Source organism: Oncorhynchus nerka, linkage group LG2 (genome assembly GCF_034236695.1).
Source record: "Oncorhynchus nerka isolate Pitt River linkage group LG2, Oner_Uvic_2.0, whole genome shotgun sequence".
NCBI lineage: Eukaryota > Metazoa > Chordata > Actinopteri > Salmoniformes > Salmonidae > Oncorhynchus > Oncorhynchus nerka.
In genome coordinates this window covers 18283632-18307013 of record NC_088397.1, presented here as the reverse complement: position 1 = coordinate 18307013, position 23382 = coordinate 18283632, and the positions used below count along the sequence as shown (strand labels likewise).

The following is a 23382-nucleotide window of genomic DNA, read 5'->3' as shown; positions in this document are numbered from 1 at the left end:
CTTGAGACATCTGTGGCATTGTGTGACAAACTGCACATTTTAGTGGCCTTTTATTTTCTCCAACACAAGGTGTAAACATATTTGTGCACAACATTTGAGGGAAATAACCTTTTCAAGGATCTTTAATTTCAGCTCATGAAACATGGGACCAACACTTTACATGTTGCGTTTAGATTTTTTTCAGTATAGATATAGTTCAGTATAGACTGTAGTTACATGTACAATGCACATTACCCTCCTTACAAGTAAAACAAGCATATAATAGCATAATGAATGTTGTGACCTCTTTATTGAAAATGTTTCTTTGTAAACATTGCATGCCACAGATTTAGGACCTGAATGTAGAAATCTTGGTCTGCTGGCCAGTGCCCAAAATCCTTATGTTATTTTCCCTGCATGTCAGTACCTTTCAGACAATCCCCCTATCACTGTTGGTCCTCTTCAGTGACCTTATGGCTGAAGGTTTTAACTTTCCTCTTGAGAATTAGAATCAGAAGTAGTTGTATATCTCATTGCAATACTTCACCTCTTCTGGCAAATAGTAACCTAGACTGTCCTGATCATCTAGTTGAGCATTCCAGATAATTCCTTCATCTCAGCAGAAATATCCCATCCACATAGTATGATTTTAGATGTAAAGATAGACCAAAGCCCAGTCTATTTTACTGTTACTATAGTCAAGTCTGTGGGTTATGGTATTTTAATGTAGATATCATTTCAGTAATCAATTTAGCTAGCTGGTAAAAGTAACTTTTGTTGTCTTTCAGGTGGGATTGACCGGAAACCCAGTGACAACACTTGGGTCTGTAGCTGCCCTTTTCCGGTGGGAAAGAGAAAAGGCCCTGTATTTACCAGAAAAGGTAACTCATCCACCATGGCAGAAGATGAAGATCCAGACTGTTGATTGGGAAACAAGAACAAACAATAAGGCATGAGGATTGGGTGTTGAGTATGAGAAACAATTTGTTTTCTGTCCAGATAAATATGGTGATACAGCATTGAAAAATACCCACCACTGACCATGTCTCTTTGTTTTCCAGTCCAACAGGAGTGCATCCCTCAGTCCATCCAGTGCATGGACATCCCGTGCCAGTGTGATCCAGTTGTGGAGACTACAGCAGGACAAGCCTGTAGACAGACAGGTCAGTAACTCATCAAATATGATACAATATTGTGTAAAACAGTGAATTTGTAGATGCATCAATTTTGACTATGTCCCCTTTTCCCCATGTTAAACACATAGACATGATATTACTTTAGTTGGCTGCTTTGAGCAAAACTTGTACGGTGCATTCAAAGTATTCAGACCCCTTGACTTTTTCCACATTTTGTTATGTTACAGCCTTATTCTATAATGGATGAAATTGTTCCCCCCCACCCTCAATCTACACACAATAGCCCATAATGACAAAGCAAAAACAGGTTTGTTTAAAATGTTGAAATATCACATTTACATAAGTATTCAGACCCATTATTCAGGACTTTGCTGAAGCACCTTTGGCAGCGATTACATCCTCGAGTTATCTTGGGTTTGAATACACACCTGTATTTAGGGAGATTCTCCTATTCTTCTCTGCAGATCCTCTCAAGATCTGTCAGGTAATGGATGGAGAGCGTCACTGCACAGCTATTTTCAGGACTCTCCAGAGATGTTCGATCGGGTTCAAATCCGGGCTCTGGCTGGGCCACTCAAGGACATTCCCCGAAGCAACTCCTGCATTGTCTATGTTGTGTGCTTAGGGGCTGAGGTCCTGATGGAAGGTGAACCTTCACCCCAGTCTGAGGTCCTGAGCACTCCGGATCAGGTTTTTATCAAGGATGTCTCTGTACTTTGCTTCATTCATCTTCCCCTCGATCCTGACTAGTCTCCCAGTTACTGCCGCTGAAACACATGCCCACAGCATGATGCTGCCACTACCATGCTTCACCGTAGGGATGGTGCCAGGTTTCCTCCAGATGTGACACTTGGCATTCAGGCCAAAGAGTTCAATCTTGGTTTCATCAGACCAGAGAATCTTGTTTCTCATGGTCTGAGAGTCCTTTAGGTGCCTTTTGGCAAACTTCAAGCGGGCTGTCGTGTGCCTTTTACTGAGGAGTGGCTTCTGTCTGGCCACATAAAGGCATGATTGGTGGAGTGCTGCAGAGATGGTTGTCCTTCCTGAAGATTTTCCCATCTCCACAGAGGAACTCTGGAGCGCTGTCAGAGTGACCATTGGCTTCTTGGTTACCTCCCTGACAAGGCCCTTCTCCCCCATTATCTCAGTTTGGCCAGGCGGCCAGCTTTAGGAAGAGTCTTGGTGGTTCCAAACTTCTTCCATTTAAGAATAATGGAGGCCACTATGTTCAATGCTGCAGAAAGTTTTTGGCACCCTTCCCCAGATCTGTGCCTCGACTCGTCTTGGAGCTCTACGGACAATTCCTTCAACCTCACGGCTTGGTTTTTCCTCTGACATGCACTGTCAACTGTGTCCAATCAATTGAATTTACCACAGGTGGACTCCAATCAAGTTGTAGAAACATCTCAAGGATGATCAATGGAAACAAGATGCACCTGAGCTCAATTTTGAGTCTCATAGCAAAGGGTGTGAATACTTATGTAAATAAGGTATTTATGTTTTATTTTTTAAATACATTTACAAAAGTGTTTTCGAATTGTCATTATCAGGTATTGTGTGTAGATTGGAGGAAAAATGTGATTTAATCAATTTTAGAGAAAGGCTGTAACATGTCAAAATGTGGAAAAGGGGAAGGGGTCTGAATACTTTCCAAATGCACTGTATGCCCCTTCGTGAGATGGGTGTTTTTCCCCAAGTGTGTGCTGTGCCCGGCCAGAACCTTGGACACTTACATTACACAGGCAATACGACAGTCTGATTGGCTATTCATTTTCTATAGTGAGAGAGTTCTGGGACAGAGCCTACAGAGCCTAAAGACTCTCACATTGGATTGTGGACACTATTACTGCAGTATATTGGCTGGACAGCCGGCCTCTGACCTCTGTTGTAGTAGCGTATTCTATTAGAGGAGTAGCTACATGGTGGGCCCTGCTCTGAGGAGTTTCCCCTCAATTACATTTTCGCCTAGGCCAGTTGGGCATCGTATAGCACTTTTTCTAGGTACAATTGAGTCAATGTTACCCCCACCAATAAGGTTGGGACGGCTGTGCTGGGTGTTGCCTTCTCTTCCCTGAGTGGGGACGGAGGGACACAGCAACTATGACTGCCCTGAGCTCAGTTCAAATCAAATGTATTTATATAGCCCTTCGTACATCAGCTGATATCTCAAAGTGCTGTACAGAAACCCAGCCTAAAACCCCAAACAGCAAGCAATGCAGGTGTAGAAGCACGGTGGCTAGGAAAAACTCCCTAGAAAGGCCAAAACCTAGGAAGAAACCTAGAGAGGAACCAGGCTATGTGGGGTGGCCAGTCCTCTTCTGGCTGTGCCGGGTGGAGATTATAACAGAACATGGCCAAGATGTTAAAATGTTCATAAATGACCAGCATGGTCGATTAATAATAAGGTAGAACAGTTGAAACTGGGGCAGCAGCACGGTCAGGTGGACTGGGGACAGCAAGGAGTCATCATGTCAGGTAGTCCTGGGGCATGGTCCTAGGGCTCAGGTCCTCCGAGAGAGAGAAAGAAAGAGAGAAGGAGAGAATTAGAGAACGCACACTTAGATTCACACAGGACACCGAATAGGACAGGAGAAGTACTCCAGATATAACAAACTGACCCTAGCCCCCCGACACATAAACTACTGCAGCATAAATACTGGAGGCTGAGACAGGAGAGGTCAGGAGACACTGTGGCCCCATCCGAGGACACCCCCGGACAGGGCCAAACAGGAAGGATATAACCCCACCCACTTTACCAAAGCACAGCCCCAGTTCTATGGACTTTGTTCTCTGTCTGGCCCTTACATAGTTTACCGATTAATCTTGTATTGTGATACCATATTGGAGTGATCCAATATAGTGCTACATAACGAAGGTTAAATATGTAACTGTCATGAGAATTTTCAATCCCAATGATAATAACTGACAATCAATAGCTCTGACCAATCCCTGAGATCTGTAAGACCATGGGTTTAATAATAATTAGTCAAAGACTCAGCTTATGCAAAAAGATAGTACAGTTTATTCAGAGAACGTTCTAAAGTCCATTATACAAATACATCCATTTTATAGATGCGCACATACTTCCACACAAACAGTAGATATCCTACGCACATACTTCCACACAAACAGTAGGTATCCTACGCACATACTTCCACACAAACAGTAGGTATCCTACGCACATACTTCCACACAAACAGTAGGTATCCTACGCACATACTTCCACACAAACAGTAGATATCCTACGCACATACTTCCACACAAACAGTAGGTATCCTACGCACATACTTCCACACAAACAGTAGGTATCCTACGCACATACTTCCACACAAACAGTAGATATCCTACGCACATACTTCCACACAAACAGTAGATATCCTACGCACATACTTCCACACAAACAGTAGGTATCCTACGCACATACTTCCACACAATCAGTAGGTGCGTTTTATCTCCATAGTTCTCACCACTGTGTGTCACTGCCTAGCCGACAGTTCCATTCCCCTGAGATGAGGGAAACCTTGAGAAGTACTCCCTGTGCTCTCATTGGTTCCTCAGAGTTCCTGCCAGGTCTGTCCAAACACAGTTGAACTGTTCTCTGTATTTTCTTCGGCACACACACAAGTTCAAATCCTGAGCTACGCCTTGCTCAGACAGTCTGTGTTTTTCCACTATACAGATACATTGTTTAACCTAATTCCGGCAAAAACTACACACATCATCGGATTATAATTTTATGATTCTAATCAATTTCATACAGTTATAAGGTTTCAGAGTGGAATTATTTAATCATTATCTTTCAACATTAAAATGATTTTATCAGTAACCAAGGTTATGTGTGCTACCGGATCACTCCAATCCTCTTTGTCGGTGATCTATGGCACCTCGAAAAAGGACACGAGGGGGAAGTAGTGCAGCGGCAGCTACTTAAGTGGTTTCGCCGCAGCCTCAGCACTACCAGCTACAAATCTGAAATCCTTACTCAGAATGTGTCCTGCTGCGCGGAGGGATACCTTTTTGAAGGATACCATATTGGAATGATTCAATAGCTCACATAACCGTGGTTACGTACGTAACCTTCGTTCTTCCTGACACCGCTATGTTCTTCTCCACGGCCCCGAATATCTCCACAGCAGCCGCCGAGAAACGCTCGGTGACTAACGTATTCAACAACTGTAGTTTGCACATATTGATGATAGTTATGAACGATGATACTTTTAATGTCCATTACAGGGCGTTCCAGGAATGCTCCATAGAAGCCGCCGCCAGAGATTTTTCAACTAACCTGTTCTTGGCAACGAAAATTCAGAAAGATACTACATACATGTTGTGTATGGAGTGAGATATGCCTCTTCCATGTGTGTAGATCTTTGTTTTGGTCGCACTTTGTTATGCGCTGTCATCTACTTCTACACGTGGCCGTTGACGCTTTGCATAGAAATGACTAGTTCCTGAAAAAATGCTGGGAAATGTTAGATGTGTGGCAGCTAAAATGGCAAGGAACCTCCAGGGTACAAAACATGGTTTTAATATCTTTCTGAGTTTTCTTGTTTTTATAGAACCACCTGCAAATGGAATCGAGAATTAAGAAATGATCGCCAAGAACAGGTTAGTTAAAAAATCTATGGTGGCGGTTTGTGTGGGGCTTTCCTGTAACGGCCAGTAATGGACACCAAAAACCTTGAGGTGAGGAGGAGGATTATTTCAGATGTTTTTGGAAGATGGGCAGGAACTCTGCTGTCCTAGCTTCGGGGAGATGCTGATTCTACCATTGGGGTGCCAGGACAGAGAAGAACTTGGGCTGAGTGGGAGCTGCCTTCCTGTAGGGGTGGGAGGGCCAAGAGACCTGAGGTGTCAGAACGGAGTGCTCGGGTTGGGGTGTAGGGTTTGAGCATAGCCTGAATGTAGGTAAGGGAAGTTCCTCTTGTTGTTCCGTAGGTAAGCACCATGGTCTTGTAGTGGATGGGAGCTTCAATTGGAATCCAGTGGAGTGTGCGGAGGAGCGCGGTGACATGAGAGAACTTGGGAAGGTTGAAAACCAGGCGGGCTGCAGCGTTCTGGATAATTGCAGGGATTTAATGGCACGAGCTGGGAGCCCAGCCAACAGCGAGTCGTAGTAGTCCAGACGGGAGAGGACGAGTTCCTGGATTAGGACCTGCACCGCTTCCTGTGTGAGGTAGGGTCGTATTCTACGGCTGTTGTAGAGCATGAACCTGCAGGAGCGTGTCACTGCTTTGATGTTTGCAGAGAAAGACAGGGTGTTGTCCAGGGTCACACCAAGATTCTTCGCACTCTGGGAGGGCGACACTGTGGAGTTGTCAACTGTGATGGAGAGGTCTTTGAGCGGGCAGGCCTTCCGGGAGGAAGAGCAGTTCTGTCTTGTTGAGCTTGAGGTGGTGGGCCGAGATCCATGTTGAAATATCTGCCAGGCACGCAGAGATGCGTGTCGCCACCTGGGTGTCAGAACGGGGATAGGAGAAAAGTAGTCAAGTGTCAGCCGCATAGCAATGATAGGAGAGACCATGTGAGAATATGATGGAGTTGAGTGACTTGGTGTATAGTATAGTGACAAAAATACAAACTCTGTTATGCACATCATTTGTATATGCCTTAAACCTGAACATTTCCACTGTCTGTTTCTATCATGTAAGAAGCCAGTGTTTTTCCTCTTCTGTTTCTGAGTAACTTAGTCACGAGTCCAGTGACAAAAGGGCCGTCTGAGTGCCCCGTTTTTTGGGCCATCCTGTTCTTTTCCCATCTTTCAAGGGCACAGCTGTGTGGAGATATGAAGAGAACAGAGGCTAGCTTGAGCAGCAGCGACAATTGTATCTGCAGAAAGGAGTAACAAAACTGGCATTATCACTTGTTTGTACACTATGCTCCCACCATGATCTCACACCCCTGCTAAAATGCCACATAGACAAGAGGTTGTATTTTCCTATAAAGGGTGAGAACCAACTGTTGTTTGTTTGACTCTTGACTGTTGCACCTGCTCCATTATTGCAAATCTTATAATAAAATAAGTTGTTTTGAGGAATCTAGTCTCTGTCTTCTTTTCTGGTTAGAATTTCCACGACCAATAAGAGAGGAGAGGGCCTAGAACTGAGCCCTGGGGGACACCATTAGTGAGAGCACGTGGTGCAGACACAGATCCTCTCCACGTCACCTGGTAAGAGCGGCCTGCCAGGTAGGATGCAATCCAAGGGTGTGCAAAGCCTGAGACACCCAGCCCTGAGAGGGTGGCAAGGAGGATCTGATGGTTCACGGTGTCTAAGGCAGTGGAAAGAGAGTCAGCTTTGGCAGTGGAGAGAGCCTCCATGACTCAGAAGAAGCCTGACTGCTAAGGGTCAAGAAGATCATTCTGAGGGAGATAACAAAGTTGATCAAAGACCGCAAGCTCAAGTGTTATGGGAAGAAAAGAAAGAAGAGATACAGGTCTATAGTTTTTGATGTCAGATGAGTCGAGTGTTGGTTTCTTGAGGAGGTCAGCAACTCAGGCCATTTTGCAGTCAGAGGGGACGCAGCCAGTGGTCAGGGATGAGTTGAGGGAAGTGAGGAATGGGAGAAGGTCTCCAGAGAGGGTCTGAAGAAGGGGATGGGGTCGTCCGTAGAGAGGAAGGGGGAGTGAGGGATGGAGGGAGGAGAAGGCGAAAAATAGTTTCCGAGGGTTAGAGACAGAGCTTGAAATTTAGAGTGGATACAGAGGAAGAGAAGGTAGAGCGGTGGGAGTGAAAGGATGATAGGTCCTCCGGAAGTTTAGTTTTCCTACATTTTTGCTAAGCTGGCTGCAGTCCTGTTCTGTAAGCTCGCAATGAGTCACTCAGCCACGGAGCAGGAGGGCAGGGCCAACACGGGGGACAGTGTGAGTCATAGGATGTGGAAAGGGAGGAGAGTGGGGTCGAAAAGGCAGAATCAGGGGGAGAAGGATTTAGCAGAATGGAGAGATGATAGGATAGAAGAGCAGAGAGTAGTGGGATAGAGAGAGCGAAGATTGCGATGGCGCATGACCATCTGGGTAGGGGCTGAGTGGTTAGGGTTGGAGAACATACTGTTTTCATATCTTGAAAGAAAGAAATTCTCACTACAATACATTTTAATAGAAAGTTAGTAAAAATAGATAAGATCTTGCTACCATGGAAAAGAAAATACCTGCCTATTTGTGGAAAAGTCCCGTGATTAACTCTTTAGTCATGTCCCAGTTTACTTATGGCCTTGCCTACACCTAGTGACTTGTTTAAATTATATGAGCAAAAAATATTCAATTTTATTTGGAACGATAAACCAGACGAAATTAAATGGGCCTATTGAAATAATGAATATGAACTCGGAGGGCAGAAATTATTCAATATTAAAGCATTCGACCTCTCACTAAAGGCTTCAGTCATACAAAGTTATACTTAAATCTGTACTGGTTCTCTAGCAGATTAGTAAGAATGTCTCACCCCATGTTCAAGAAGGGCCTTTTCCCCTTTATTCAGATTACAACCTCTCACTTTTGGTTATTTAAAATTGAAATCTCCAAAATATCTCTACTTTTAAAACAAGCTGTAGAAAGTTGGTTGCAATTTCAGTTTAATCCACCAGAAAAGACAGAACAAATATTACAATAAATAACGGTTCAACTTAAAAACTGTATAATCTTTGTAAATTATATCATAGACAGGACTGGTGGAGTTGTCACACATGCAGCTAACACAAATATATGGAAATGTCTGCTCTACCCAAAATTACAACCAACTAATTGCAGCATTAGTGCAAAAATGGAAGAGGCAAGTGGAAGGGGGGAGAAAGAAACTTGCCTGTCGGCCCTGCATTAATTAAAGACCAGAATTGGTTAACGAACATTATGATAAAGAAAAGAAGTATACCAGTTTCATTTAAGGACCAAAAAAATAACCGCTGTGTTTAGTTTAGTTTATTTTTACAGGGACAGTGCACATTAATCAACGTTTCAGTAAAAGTGCCGGTTTTAGCCAGCCGGCTAATTTTCAACCGCAGTCCCTGGGCAGGTTATTAAAAACAATTACAATATAGACAATAGCACCATAGAACAAGCAAGACATAGCAACATAGGACAAGCAAGACATAGCATACAGACAGAGCAACATAGGACAAGCAAGACGTAGCATACAGACAGAGCAACATAGAACAAAAAGCAGCAAGACAAAATTCATAAAAGCAACAAAGTGTTTCCACACCTCACAAGCTACAGACAACATGGAAAGCGGCAACACACAGCTAGGGACCATGTTCACAAATCTGATTGACCTTTAGCCATGTCTTCAAGCATTTTGTGAAAGTGTGATATGTGGTGCAGTTATGTGTGTCTGATGGCAGTGTATTCCAGACATGGGAAGCTCTCACAGAGAATGCAGATTTACTAAAGGTGCTTTTCCTTAGGGGAACTATACAGTCACCTCTCATGGCAGACCTTGTGGATCTGCTGCCATATGTTTGGGTTTTCTGTTTAACAAAAATATTGAGTGGAGGGGGAGCCAGGCCATTAAGGATCTTGAATACAAGACATGCGTCGGTGTATTGCACAAGATTTTCCCAACTCAAGAGCTCATGCTTTCTAAGGATGTGACAATGATGATGGCTATTGGGCTTCCTATCAAGCACTTTGAGAGCCTGTTTGTAGACAGACTGAATAGATTTTAATGTTGTACAGCAAGCTTGGGCCCAACTAGTCAAGCAGTATGTTAAGTGGGGGAGTATCATAGATTTGAAGTACAGTTTTGCTACCTCTGTAGTCAAACAATTTCGTATAAATCGGAAATTAGCTAGATTGAATTTAGTTATTTGAATTACCTTTTTCACATGCTTTTTAAAAGAGAGGTTGGAATCAAGTATGATGCCAAGGTACTTAAAATCGGATACCACCTGGAGCTTCTCCCCTGAAACATAGACATCTGGCTCAGTAGAATCTGTTGCCCTCTTTGTGAAGAACATGCAAACAGTTTTTTTCACATTGAGATGCAAACACGAGTCACTGAGCCACTTTGTAACCTGGACCATTACAGTAGTGAGTTCTTGTGCAGCTTGTTGTTTGCTCTTTGCATGCACATATATCACTGTATCATCTGCATACATTTGAACTTCAGACCCAGTACAGACAGAAGGCAGGTCATTAATGTACAGGCTGAACAGGAGGGGCCCCAGTATTGACCCTTGGGGCACGCCCACATCATAGCTACGAGTGGGCGACAGCTCATTGCTCACTCTGACACACTGAGTTCTGCCTTCAAGGTATGATTTCATCCATCTCAAGGCATCAGGGGAAAAGTTGAACTTGGACAATTTTGTGATGAGAATCTCATGGTTAACAGTATCAAAAGCCTTCCTTAGGTCCAGAAACACAGCCCCAACAGCACCCCTTTGTCCATCTTGGACTTCACATTTTCAGAAGAAAGCAGTTGGCCGTTTCTGTGGAGTGTTTCGCTCTGAAGCCAAACTGCATGGAGTGTAATGTGAAGGGGCTGTTGTTGAGGTGGGCAATCAGTTGTTCTGCTACACACTTTTCAACAACCTTTGACACCACAGGTAGTATACTAATGGGCCTGTAGTTACTCACGTCAGCAGGGTCGCCTGATTTAAAGATGGCCGTTATTATGGCCGACTTCCATACCCTTGAAACACACCGAGACCAATAGATGTGTTGGTGACCTTAGTAATGGGGCCAATGAGTGACTCTTTGTAGTTTTTAAGAAAGGTAGAGTCCATCCCAAACACATCTTTGGCTTTAGAGTTCTTTAGTGAGCTAATCACCTTGTTCACCTTTGACTCAGAAACCTCCCTTATGATGAAGACAGGTTGAGTGTCATTCACTAGCACTGAGCCCAAGAAATCAGTGGAGGGGTTCTGTATCAGTAACCTGACAGAGTCAATAAAGTAGGAATTGAAGGCTGTTGCTATTTCAACTGCATCCTGTGTTAGATTGTTATTCACCATGATTTCTAGTCTTTTTGCAGTGTTACTATGGTCTTTCCCTGTTAACTTTTTTAGATTCTCCCATATCAATTTAGAATTTCCCTTTGCTTCACCAATTATGTTAATAAAAAAGTTTGCCTTGGCCTGTCTGATTTCTTTTATCACCTTATTTCTCAACATGGTAAACCTACATCTGTCATGCTCTAATTTAGATTTTAGGGCTGTTTTTAGAGCATAATCTCGTTCTTTCATCAATTTCCAGATTTCTCCATTTAGCCAAGGAAGAGTGCTCTTTTGGCCAGGTTTGGATTAGATTTTCTTTAGGAAGCCATTTATTGTAGTCTGGATTGTGGATAGAAAAACCTGACTATCAGCTTCCACGTCTGTATAGGACAAGAGATCATTCCAGTTTATTCCCTTAATTGCTTTTTCAAAATAGTTTAATTCATTCTTAGGTATTCTGAGTTGATCCGGCTTTCTAACAGTAGAGGTTAAACCTGCTCTTAGACAGCTTTCTGGCTATAAGTGTCAGATTATGATCAGGCAGCCCAGTAACCATATTGAATGATTTAGTCACTCTCTCTGGTTTATTACTGAACACCAAATCAATCTGTGTTTTAGAGCAACAAGTCACCCTGGTTGGCCCTTTAACTAGCTGTGTAAGGTCAAAGGTATTAGTGATCCGTTTGAGGGTTTTCCTACAACACTTGTCATAATTAATGTTAAAATCTCCCGTTAAGATGACCTCTTTCCCAAAATCACATTCCCTAAGCATGGTATTAAACTGATCAAAAAACACACTTTTGTTGGAAGGTGGCCTATACATTCCAATGAGGGTAAAATACATTTGGGGAGACAGTGTAACGTTCAGGCCGATACATTCTAGTTCATTATCACATGACCACTCAATTTGTTTACATTGGATATGTTCTTTAATGTAAATCATCACACCCCCTCCTCTTCCTTCAATCCTGTCTCTCCTGAAAACATTGTAGCCAGGCACAATCAAAGCAGCATATGGAGAGTGTTTATGGAGCCATGTCTCTGAGAGGCAGAGAAAGTCAAGGTTGGAGTCCTGTTTGGCCCTGTCCGGGGGTGTCCTCGGATGGGGCCACAGTGTCTCCTGACCCCTCCTGTCTCAGCCTCCAGTATTTATGCTGCAGTAGTTTATGTGTCGGGGGGCTAGGGTCAGTTTGTTATATCTGGAGTACTTCTCCTGTCCTATTCGGTGTCCTGTGTGAATCTAAGTGTGCGTTCTCTAATTCTCTCCTTCTCTCTTTCTTTCTCTCTCTCTGAGGACCTGAGCCCTAGGACCATGCCCCAGGACTACCTGACATGATGACTCCTTGCTGTCCCCAGTCCACCTGGCCATGCTGCTGCTCCAGTTTCAACTGGCCTGGGCCCTAGGACCATGTCCCAGGACTACCTGACATGATGACTCCTTGCTGTCCCCAGTCCACCTGGCCATGCTGCTGCTCCAGTTTCAACTGTTCTGCCTTACTATTATTCAACCATGCTGGTCATTTATGAACATTTGAACATCTTGGCCACGTTCTGTTATAATCGCCACCCGGCACAGCCAGAAGAGGACTGGCCACCCCACATATGCTCTCTCTAATTCTCTCTCTCTCTCGGAGGACCTGAGCCCTAGGACCGTGCCCGAGGACTACCTGACATGATGACTCCTTGCTGTCCCCAGTCCACCTGACTGTGCTGCTGCTCCAGTTTCAACTGTTCTGCCTTATTATTATTCGACCATGCTGGTCATTTATGAACATTTGAACATCTTGGTCATGTTCTGTTATAATCTCTACCCGGCACAGCCAGAAGAGGACTGGCCACCCCACATAGCCTGGTTCCTCTAGGTTTCTTCCTAGGTTTTGGCCTTTCTAGGGAGTTTTTCCTAGCCACCGTGCTTTTACACCTAGATTGTTTGCTGTTTGGGGTTTTAGGCTGGGTTTCTGTACAGCACTTTGAGATATCAGCTGATGTACGAAGGGTTATATAAATACATTTGATTTGATTTGTGAGTAGATGTTGAATTTGATCACTTTTTGGAATGACACTACGAATGTTCAAGTGCCCCCCTAGTAGTCCCTTGGGCTTAGCTCGTGGGTCCCAGATGACTCGAGAGTGATTGACACATTGAAAAAAGTTAAATTTTCTGTGTTTTCTGACGGCTGGGTTTAGGCCGTTTCGTTTTGATTAGGGGCAGTTCGGTAGCGCAATTAACAATCCCTCCCGCCTGCACTGGATGCGGGGAACTAATTAAAATAGCTTGCGTACCAGAAGCAGAGTCAGGGATCGCATATAGCGACTCTGGTATGTTTGAAGAGTCTAAATCTATCCTGGAGCCGGGTGAGTCGAGAGAAACCATAGGACCATAGCACTCACCCACCTCCACAGCGGCGACGACCAGTGGACGAGGCCTTCCACCGCTCTCCACTCCGGTGCGTATCACTGGCTCGGTGATATTGGGCCCAGGATTGAGTTGTACATCCCCGGAGAGCAGGAGGGTAGTGAACAGGTAGTTTAACAGTTTCCGATAAATGTTGGACTTGTGTTTGTTACGCCTGAGCGGTTCAGTAGAATAAGGAGCGAGGTAGACTTGGCCATTATTCAGAACATTATGGTATGCTGTGTACTGTCCGCTCCCGTGGAACGGTGAACCAATGTGTTTGGTGTTGATATTCTCCGGTAGTAGACTGATTGTGTCATCCCAGCAAGGACGCACTGAGATTATCAGTAGAGCAGCTACATAACTGACAATCATGGCAGAGTACTGGAGATAAAACACATAATTACGCTTTAACTCTTTGCATGAGTTACTTAACTGGGATCGGCGTACACCTGATGGTTTAGATAAAATTACAGCATTCGAATGAGAAGCACCTGCACCACCCTGTCTTCCGTCCGCCATTTTGAGGTTCAAGTGGTGTAAAGCTCGTGGCAAATCCTTTTCCATGGGATCAGTCTGGAAACATGTTTTTTTTTGTCATATTAAAAAATAGCCATATTGCAAAATAGTTGGGAAGAGATTTTTGATGTACTGATACACAAAATGACGGCGTATTCAAGTGTTTTTCATTTTGAATTATTATACAAAATTCTTGCAACCAATAGAATGTTTTATTTATATATATATATATATATATATATATATATACAGTACCAGTCAAACATTTGGACACACTGTTTTACTATTCTACATTGTAGAATAATAGTGAAGACATCAAAACTATGAATTAACACATATGGAATCGTGTAGTAACCAAAAAAGTGGTAAACAAATCAAAATATGTTTGAGATTCTTCAAAGTAGCCATCCTTTGCCTTGATGACATCTTTCCACACTCTTGGCATTCTCTCAACCAGCTTCATGAGGGAGTCACCTGGAATGCATTTCAATTAACAGCTATGCCTTGTTAAAAGTTCATTTGTGGAATGTCTTTCCTTCTTAATGCATTTGAGCCAATCAGTTGTGTTGTGACAAGGTAGGGGTGGTAAACAGAAGATAGCCCTATTTGGTAAAATACCAAGCCCATATTATGTCAAGAACAGCTCAAATAAGCAAAGATAAATGACAGTCCATTTTTACTTTAAGACATGAAGGTTAGTCAATCCGGAAAATTTCCAAAACTTTGAATGTTTCTTCAAGTGCAGTAGCAAAAACCATCAAGCGCTATGATGAAACTTGCTCTCATGAGGACCGCCACAGGAAAGGAAGACCCAGAGTTAACTCTGCTGCAGAGGATAAGTTCATTAGAGTTACCAGCCTCAGAAATTGCAGCCCAAATAAATGCTTCAGAGTTCATGTAACAGACACATCTCAACATCAACTGTTCAGATGAGGCTGCATGAACCAGGCCTTCATGGTCGATTGCTGCAAAGAAACCACTACTAAAGGACACCAATAAGAAGAAGAGACTTGCTTGGACCAAGAAACACGAGCAACGGACATTAGACCGGTGGAAATCTGTCCTTTGGTCTGGAAAAACTTTCTGATGTTCAGAGATAGATGGGAGGGGTTGAGTGGAGTTGAAGGGCGGGACTAAAAATAACAAGATAACTCATGTCAAATATAGTGTCCGTAAAATGTGTAGAGTTTCAGAACATATGTGAAACAGCACAGTTGGAAAACATATAGCAAATAGAAATCAACATTGGATGGTGTTCAGAGATATATGGGAGGGGTTGAGGGTTGCTGAAGGAAGGGACTAAAAACAAACAAAAGATAACTATTGTAAAATATACTGTGTCCGTAAAATGTATATAGTGTATATATAAGATGGAAGTAGAAACCTAAGTGTTGTTGTCCATTAGTTTAGTTTACTCCAATTAGGGGAGGGATGGTAGGGTTAGGGGAAAATAATAAAATGTAAATATATATATATAGATATATCTATATATATGGGGGAAATGATGCAGACAATTACATTGAAAGCCACAATCTGTCTGCAATATTAAAGCTGATCTATATTTGCTGCATTATATAGTCAACAAAGACATAATAGGCTACTTCAATATTCTAACATGCAGACAGAAGTACAGATAGTGGCCCAAATATCCTGTATGTCATTGTTAAACAATTGAATATGAACTCCTGTTGTTTAGGAATCCAAGTGTGTGCTCTGCTAGACACAGCTGTGACAACTTCCTGAAGCCAGCAGTGCAGGAGTTTGATTAGGCTGAACCGCGGTGCACCGGACTATGGCCTGTCATGTGACCAGGCAAAAGCGTTGAGGGAGGAGTGGCTCATGCCCGTGAGGCAGCCTGGTTTCAAAAAGGATGCAATCACTTTTCAGCCGGGCCTGCATGGTCAAATTCCCTCATCGTCCTGGCCAGTAGGTATCTAAAAAAAGTAAGAGCTAAAATGAGCTTACAAATCTGATACTGACTGATGTTTTATCACTCCTCTCACATAACTACATTTGTTTAGTTGTCAAATGCCAGAGTTGTCAAATCATTTGTTGTTCTCACTTCAGGCTGAAACTTTTGTGTGAGTGCTCATATGAGACTTCAAGCTTCCTTTATAACCAAAGCATTTGCCACATTCTTTGCACTGGTAAGGTTTCTCCCCGGAGTGAACACGCTGATGAAGTCTTAAATAGCTTAATGCCATGTAACCTTTCTTGCATACAGGACAATTATATGGTCTCTCCCCTGTGTGAACTCTCATATGCAATATCAATTCCATCTTCTGGTTGAAGGATTTGTCACAGTCTTTGCACTGATAAGGTTTCTCCCCTGTGTGTATCCTTGAATGGATGGTCAAGCTTCCTTTCTGGTTAAACATCTTGCCACATTGTTTGCACTGATATGGATTATCTCCTGTGTGTACCCTAGTATGTCTGTCCAAGTCGCCTTTCTGGATGAAGCTTTTGTCACATTGTTTGCACAGATAAGATTTCTCTCCTGTGTGTATCTTTGAATGGATGGTCAAGTGTCCCTTACGTGTGAAGCTTTTGTCACATTGTTGACACCGATATGGTTTCTCCACTGCAGCAGAGCAGTCTGGATGAACTGAAAGGGGCTGATCACTGGTTGGTTCTGGTACTATGTAGCCCTCTCCATCAGCTTCTGTTTTGATCTCTTCAGTTATGATGATAGGTAGAATACCCCTCTCTCCGTCATCCACAGTTTGGTTTTGGTAAAGATGTGAGGGCTGAGGTGAGTCCTCCTGACTGAGTCTGAACTCCTGTTGTTCCTCTTTAATATGTGTGGGTTCTGGGTCCTCCTGCCCCAGACTGGGGCTCCACTCCTGCTTACATTTAAGTTGCTCAGGGTAAACGGCAGGAGTCAGTACCTGGAAGTCTGGAGGGAAACAATATATCTTAAACAGGTGCACTATGCAGAAATCGCTCAGTCATTTCCTGGTTGCTAAAATTCTAATAGTTTGCCTTATTTCAGTTTGTGACAAAACAAGCAAGCATAATGTAGTGAATCATTGTACCATCTAAACTGCTGTGAAATATATTTTCCATAACCAAACATATTGTATTTTCAGCTGGTGTAAAAAACTGAAAGTAAAAAACTAAACTTAAGAATGGGAAGCAGAGAATTAACACATATAGAACAGATCTACCACTTCTTAGACTTGCTTTCAATGAGAATGACAGATCTATAACTACATTTCTATGTGAATTTGGTCAGTTGGCCAAAAAATGACATATTCCAGCTTTAATAAAGTATCAGAAATGTTGTTTGGAAGCCCTCTCTGTGCTCAAAAATAAGACGATTTTGTTGACTAGTCTACACTAAACAGCACAGAAAAGACTATAAGGGCACTCCTGATCTGCAAAAATGTATTTTATTTCAGAATTAGTTTAAAATGAGTTTAAGTTCAGTGTTAAGGTTAATGGTTTGGTTAGGGTTAAGGTAAGGGTTGGTTTTAGATTTTGGTTTGTCGTTTACGGGTCAGGAATGTCCTTAGAGCCGCTCCCCAGCACGTGATTTATACAAAGCAATGTTGGTGAACCAGAGTTTCGTTCGAGGGTGCTTATAGCCAGAGAGAAAGGGTTTCCACAGCCACAAAGTCAAAATTGGCTAAGATGTGCTTTTTGATATGTTTTTTTTATTGAACCTTTCTTAAGATTAGGCATAAAGTTAGCAGTGTGGTTAAGTTTAAAATCTCATTTTATGAAGATACATGTTAGAAATAGGAGGATGTATGACTTTGTGGCTGTGGTATATAGTGACGACCGAGGAAGAGACGAAGCTCTTTAGCATGGGAGAGGCTATACAGACCAGCCTGGTGCCCAAAATTGATGACGTATGTCGTGCAGAGAGTTGAGTGGGGATGAACGGATTCGGTTCAGTCAGTCGTCCTCCTCAGCTAGCTAGTTCCATTTTGTAACGGGTCACCAAACAACCTATGCGAAATCACGCGACGTGATTGAGATGCTTGATATCAAATATGTTTACAGTCACGCCACATCCTTACTGTACCCACGTAACCTGTCGAGAATTGTAAACTTGTTTGCCGAAGTTGGGACTTCATTCCATTGTTGATTTTTTTTATGTCGCAGTTGTACATTTTTCGGTGAAAATCACTACAATAAATGTGCTTTAGCTGTCACTCTGGCCTGATATTGGCAATTGGCTAGACTATCTAGCTTACGTCCCTCTCCCTACTGCAGGACAGCAGTGCTTGGCAATCAGGAGTGAAGGACAGACTGCACACATCGACAACAGTCACCCTCGAAGCATCGTTCCCCCTCGCTCCACAAAAGCCGCGGGGAACAACTCCTTCAAGGTCTCAGAGAGTGACGTCACCGACCCATTTTAAATTGAGAGGTGTTTCTTCCTATTAAAACGTGTCTCACTGCAAAATGTCAAGCAATGTCCTGGGGCGTGGTTAACGGAGCGCTCTTTGAAATAAGATCAAGTAACGCAGTATTCCAATGGATCGAGTTTGTCGATACGTTAGCTAATTGGCATATGAGGGTGATATCCAGATGGTGACCAATACCACAAGTTATTTCTCCCTCGCCACATCGAAATAAGCATCACTGTCTTTTACACGTTTAAACTAGCGCAATGCTGCTGTGACAACTAGCCAGCATAAACTAGTATCACCAGGATGACTGACTGAACCGAATCCATTCGTCTCCACTCGACTCTCAACTGCGCGACATACGTCATCAATTTGGGAACCAGGCGTGTTCGTATAGCCTCTTTCTTTAAACATATCACAACGTCACATGAGCAGGGTTGCCATGCCCGTGGTTTTCCCCGAAATTTGGGCTACTTGGAAAACGATGTTGCGGGTGAATTGTTCTTGGGCTGCAGGTTTTTTGTCCACTTTTGGCCTACTCTGCACTGCGGTCACCATCGCATTTAAAAAAAAATATATATATATATACATTTTACTGTGACCGGTTGCTGCTGACTATCAGGCAGTGAGGGGGGCTGTTACTGAATGAGTGATGGGGAGGGGCGGAAGGAGGTGTGACAGCAGCAGTTCTTGAGTCTCGAGTGGACATTTGAAATGGCCGTTATGGAACTCCCTCTCCGGGAAAAGTCCACAATAAAAAAACTGACATTAAAATGTGGAGAATGGCATATGTTAGACATCAGGTAGAGTACTAATTTATATGGCTTTGTAGGCTACTGTAGCATTAGATTGACTGTTGAATCAGTCAGATTAGGCTACAGGTAAAAAAAAAAATAAACACTGGCTGTTGTTTACAAGCATATTAGTTCATATCCATATGAATATGTTATTCAGTGATTGAAATTACGACCCCTTAGTAGCCTATTCCAGCAGGCTATTGGGCAACAAGCACTTCTTACCCCAAAATCGCTGTTGAATAAATTAGTCTGTCAATTTGAACTAAGCAAGCTGCTAAATCGTTCACTTTACATCTTGCCTATCAAGGGCTATAGGCTACCTGCATCTAGCTAACCAAACCATGACAAAGTTGAATTACAATCATAAACCCAGATGTTAGTCAGTAGCCTATGCCTATTGAAATAACAATCCAATATCGCAAATAGGCCTTTTATAATGGTTTGAAGTCTGGCACAACGGGTTGAGGAGTAACGGATTACATCTAATCCGTAACACGTAAGGGATTACAACAAAACGGTAACTGTAATCCGTTACGTTACCAGCAAATATATTGTAATCGGATACACATACTTTTGAAAAACTAGGTGATTACTTTGAGGATTACTGTTAAATTCAGAAAGTATGTTTGCAGATTTTTTTTTACACTTCTGTTCTCAATGGCATTCAAATCAGCATTGAAAATACACGATACACATGCTCAAACTTGCACACTTTTGATAGACTTAAAAGTGGCAATCTCTAGTTGCTACATCCATTTTTGGACTTATAAATTATAAATATACAGTACCAGTACTATTTTATAAATTGTAGAATTATAGTGAAGACGTCAAAGCTATTAAATAACACATATGGAATAATGTTGTAACCATCAGATGCATCAGATGACCTGGCCTCCACAATCACCAGACCTGGTTTGGGATGAGTTGGACCGCAGAGTGAAGGAAAGTGCTCAGCATATGTGGGAACTCCTTCAAGACTGTTGGAAAAGCATTCCAGGTGAAGCTGGTTGAGAGAATGCTAAGTGTATGCAAAGCTGTCATCAAGGCAAAGGGTAGCTACTTTGTCCAACACTTTTTTGGTTACTACATGATTCCATATGTTATTTCATAGTTATGTCTTCACTATTATTCTACAACATATAAAATAAAAACCCTTGAATGAGTAGGTGTGTCCAAACTTTTTGACTGGTCCTGTATATATATATCTCTCAATTGATCAATTGATTCTTGAAGAATAGAACTTAGAAATGCCTCATGAGCTTAGTTCAACTGTCACATTCCATGAGAACCCAAAATATAAGCTTGTTTTACTCCAATGTTTCTAAAACATTGTAAATGTAAACAAACACTGTAAAGGGGAACCACTACTTCTAGGTCTCAGAGCGAGTGACGTCACCGACTGAAACACTATAGGGCGCACCACCGCTAACTAGCTAGCATTTCACATCGGTTACACATATTTCCAAGTCCTATTCTTGAAGATCAAGGTGTATAGCATTTATTGGAATGAGTGGAATTCTGAAAGACTTTGTTTTTAATGTAAAGATATAATTGAATCATTTTATTATATATAGTAGAAAGTGAATGGTCAGAAGCCGACATAATCAACCCTATAAAGTCAAATTTAACATCCATATATGGCCAGCTATGTAAAATGTAACATTGTTTTATTCTGCAATAGATGTGGCTCAACAGTTAAATAAAGTAAACATACATTTTTGTCTTTTTATAATGCATCTTAAGGGGAACGTGACAGAATGTAATCATATAACATTACTGAGTTTGGGTAATCCAAAAGTTAAGTTACGGATTACATTTTGGAAAGGTAACTAGTAACTAATGGATTATATTTAGAAACTAACCTACCCAACCGTGCTGGCACGTAAGGACACAACTGCCAGAAAATTGCCTAAAGTTCGTCCAAGTGTGTCTTGCGCAGAGATTGTGATCCTCTGTCCAACTTTCATCACTCAAACTCTTCCGTCGGATTTATGTATAGTTATACACATTCGCAAATGGGATTGATTTACAATCATAGCAGTCAAACGAGTTAAATCTACATCCGTTGATGGAAAATGGTCTGGCGAGTTTAATAAGGGCGATTTGTCTTTCCTCTTGCGACATGTTAAAATTCCTCGATTACATCACGTTAGCTCACAATAATAATAATTTTCATGGAAAACGCATTTAGATTCTTACGCCGTGACGCGAATATTCCTTCTTAATTCGCTTGATAACGTTATGGAAAAGGGTTTACTGGATAAACGTGGCAAATCTTCTTTTACTGAAACCCCCCAAATTGGGGCTAGTTTTCAGGCCTTGTGGCAGGTTGAGTAGTCATTGTCTAGAAATGTTAGCTAGACCTGGCAACCCTGCACACGAATGACTCCATGATAAAATAACGGTTAAAAAAAAATCGAAAATAAACATGAATCTAGTCAAATCTCGTTACAACAACAGAATGTTGTACGAACCTGCTCTGTGTAACTTTATCTCTGGTTTGCTAACCAAATCCAACAGCCTGCGTAAACGCTCGTTCTCCTCCGCTGAACGGCAGATTTCTTCCTGATACTCTGCCACGGTCTTCTCCACGGCTCCGAATATCTCCACAGCAGCCGCTGACAAACGCTCCGTGACAAACACATTCAACATCTGTAGTTTTGACATATTAGCAATGGTTATGAAAGTAGCTTTTCGCTTTATCAAAGAAATGTTGGTTGAAACCTCTATCTTTGATTCTGCTTAGCGTTCTTCGTCTTCTTCTTCGATGAGGTTTAACAGCGGTTGGCATCCAATAAATGTTGCATTACCGCCACCAACTAGACTGGGGTATAAATCCTTTATACTTTACATGAAAAAGATAAAATACGGCACCATCTAACCCTACACTCATTACTACACCATCACCCTATTCCACTATTTAAACCTATGTAGTCCTACCTCAGGCCAACATCCTGGAAGGACGGGACATCTAGTTTAGCGGCTGGTAGCAACCTTTGGACAACAATGGACCAGTAGAGGCTCCTCGAAGGAGGAAGGGGAGGACCATCATCCTCAGTGAATTTTATAAAAATTAAAATAGTAAAACATTAAAAGTGATCCTTTTTAGATAAAACTTTACTAAATATATTCACGTCACCAAATAATGTATTAAAAGACACTTGCATTGAAGGTCTACAGTAGCCTCAACAGTACTCTGTTGGGTATCACCATGGTGTAGCCGGAGGACAGCTAGCTCCCGTCCTCCACAGGGTACATTGACTTCAATACAAAACCGAGGAGGCTCATGGTTCTCAACCCCTTCCATAGACTTACGCAGTAATTATGACAACTTCTGGAGGATGTCCACCAACCTATCAGAGCCCTTGCAGCATGAACTGACATGTCCACCCACTCAAAGGATCAGATAATTAATATAGTACTGAAAGCACAAGTTACAGCTAGCTAGCACTGCAGTACATAATATGTGGTGAGTAGTTCAGTCAAAGAGAGAGAAAGACAATAGTTGAACACTTTTGAACAATTTAATATCTTCCAAAATTAAGGAGAAGCAAGAGGGAGACTGTAATTTCCTTTGTTTGACTTGCTTAGCTAGCAAATGCAGCAAGCTAGTTTAGCCTACTCAAACAGAGGGATGTTATGTTAGCTAGCTGGCTATGACTATCCAACACAACACCGGAGCTCTTCCAAGTCAAGGTAAGATTTTGGTTTTACTCATTTATTACCACTGGGCCCCACCGGTGTCAGTGCTAAACTGCTTACTGACTGTACACTGTAACATTACTGCATGATTGTAGCGAGTTTACTAACCTGGAGATGGGAGAACCTTCCAGAAGGACAACCATCTCTGCAGCACTCCACCAATCAGGCCTTTATGGTAGAGTGGCCAGACGGAAGCCACTCCTTAGTAAAAGGCACATGACAGCCCGCTTGGAGTTGTCCAAAAGGTACCTAAAGGACTCTTGGACCATGAGGAAACAAGATTCTCTGGTCTGATGAAGCCAAGATTGCACTGTTTGGCCTGGCACCATCCCTACAGTGAAGCATGGTGGTGGCAGCATTATGCTGTGGGGATGTTTTTCAGCAGCAGGGACTGGGACACTAGTCAGGATCGAGGGAAAGATGAACGGAGCAAATTACAGAGAGATCCTTGATGAAAACCTGCTCCAGAGCACTCAGGACCTCAGACTGGGGCGAAGGTTCACCTTCCAACAGGACAACGACCCTAAGCACACAGCCAAGACAATGCAGGAGTGGCTTTGGGA

General features: G+C 42.5%; 1 protein-coding gene and 1 long non-coding RNA gene across 5 annotated transcripts; both read right to left on the bottom strand.

Moving 5' to 3' along the window:
- Positions 1 to 93: 93 nt before the first annotated feature.
- On the bottom strand, positions 94 to 13929 carry LOC115120037 (uncharacterized). 2 transcript variants are annotated; one of them, XR_003862077.2, is made up of 3 exons: positions 13440 to 13929; positions 1014 to 1128; positions 94 to 897 (listed from the first exon to the last, which is right to left on the bottom strand). It is a non-coding gene; the product is annotated as an uncharacterized LOC115120037 (long non-coding RNA). The 2 variants fall into 2 exon arrangements; XR_003862078.2 differs by having other exon boundaries at positions 1021 to 1128.
- Positions 13930 to 14215: 286 nt separating this feature from the next.
- Positions 14216 to 22051, bottom strand: LOC115120034 (zinc finger protein 239-like). 3 transcript variants are annotated; one of them, XM_065024070.1, is made up of 3 exons: positions 21592 to 22051; positions 16025 to 16858; positions 14216 to 15896 (listed from the first exon to the last, which is right to left on the bottom strand). In XM_065024070.1, exons 1-2 carry the CDS (start codon positions 21782 to 21784, stop codon positions 16026 to 16028), a joined length of 1026 nt encoding a protein of 341 aa, XP_064880142.1. In that variant the 5' UTR covers positions 21785 to 22051; the 3' UTR covers positions 14216 to 15896; position 16025. The 3 variants fall into 3 exon arrangements, with proteins under 3 accessions (XP_064880142.1, XP_064880145.1, XP_029504795.2); XM_065024073.1 differs by having other exon boundaries at positions 16499 to 16858; XM_029648935.2 differs by having other exon boundaries at positions 14216 to 16858.
- Between the last annotated feature and the right edge of the window lie 1331 nt (positions 22052 to 23382).

Bases quoted from the DNA above. Each gene is read 5' to 3' on its own strand.
- LOC115120034 (XM_029648935.2), bottom strand. From the start codon at position 21,784: ATGTCAAAACTACAGATGTTGAATGTGTTTGTCACGGAGCGTTTGTCA. The intron at 16,859-21,591 runs GTTCGTACAACA...GTTTCCCTCCAG, and splicing joins GATAAAGTTACACAGAGCAG to ACTTCCAGGTACTGACTCCT.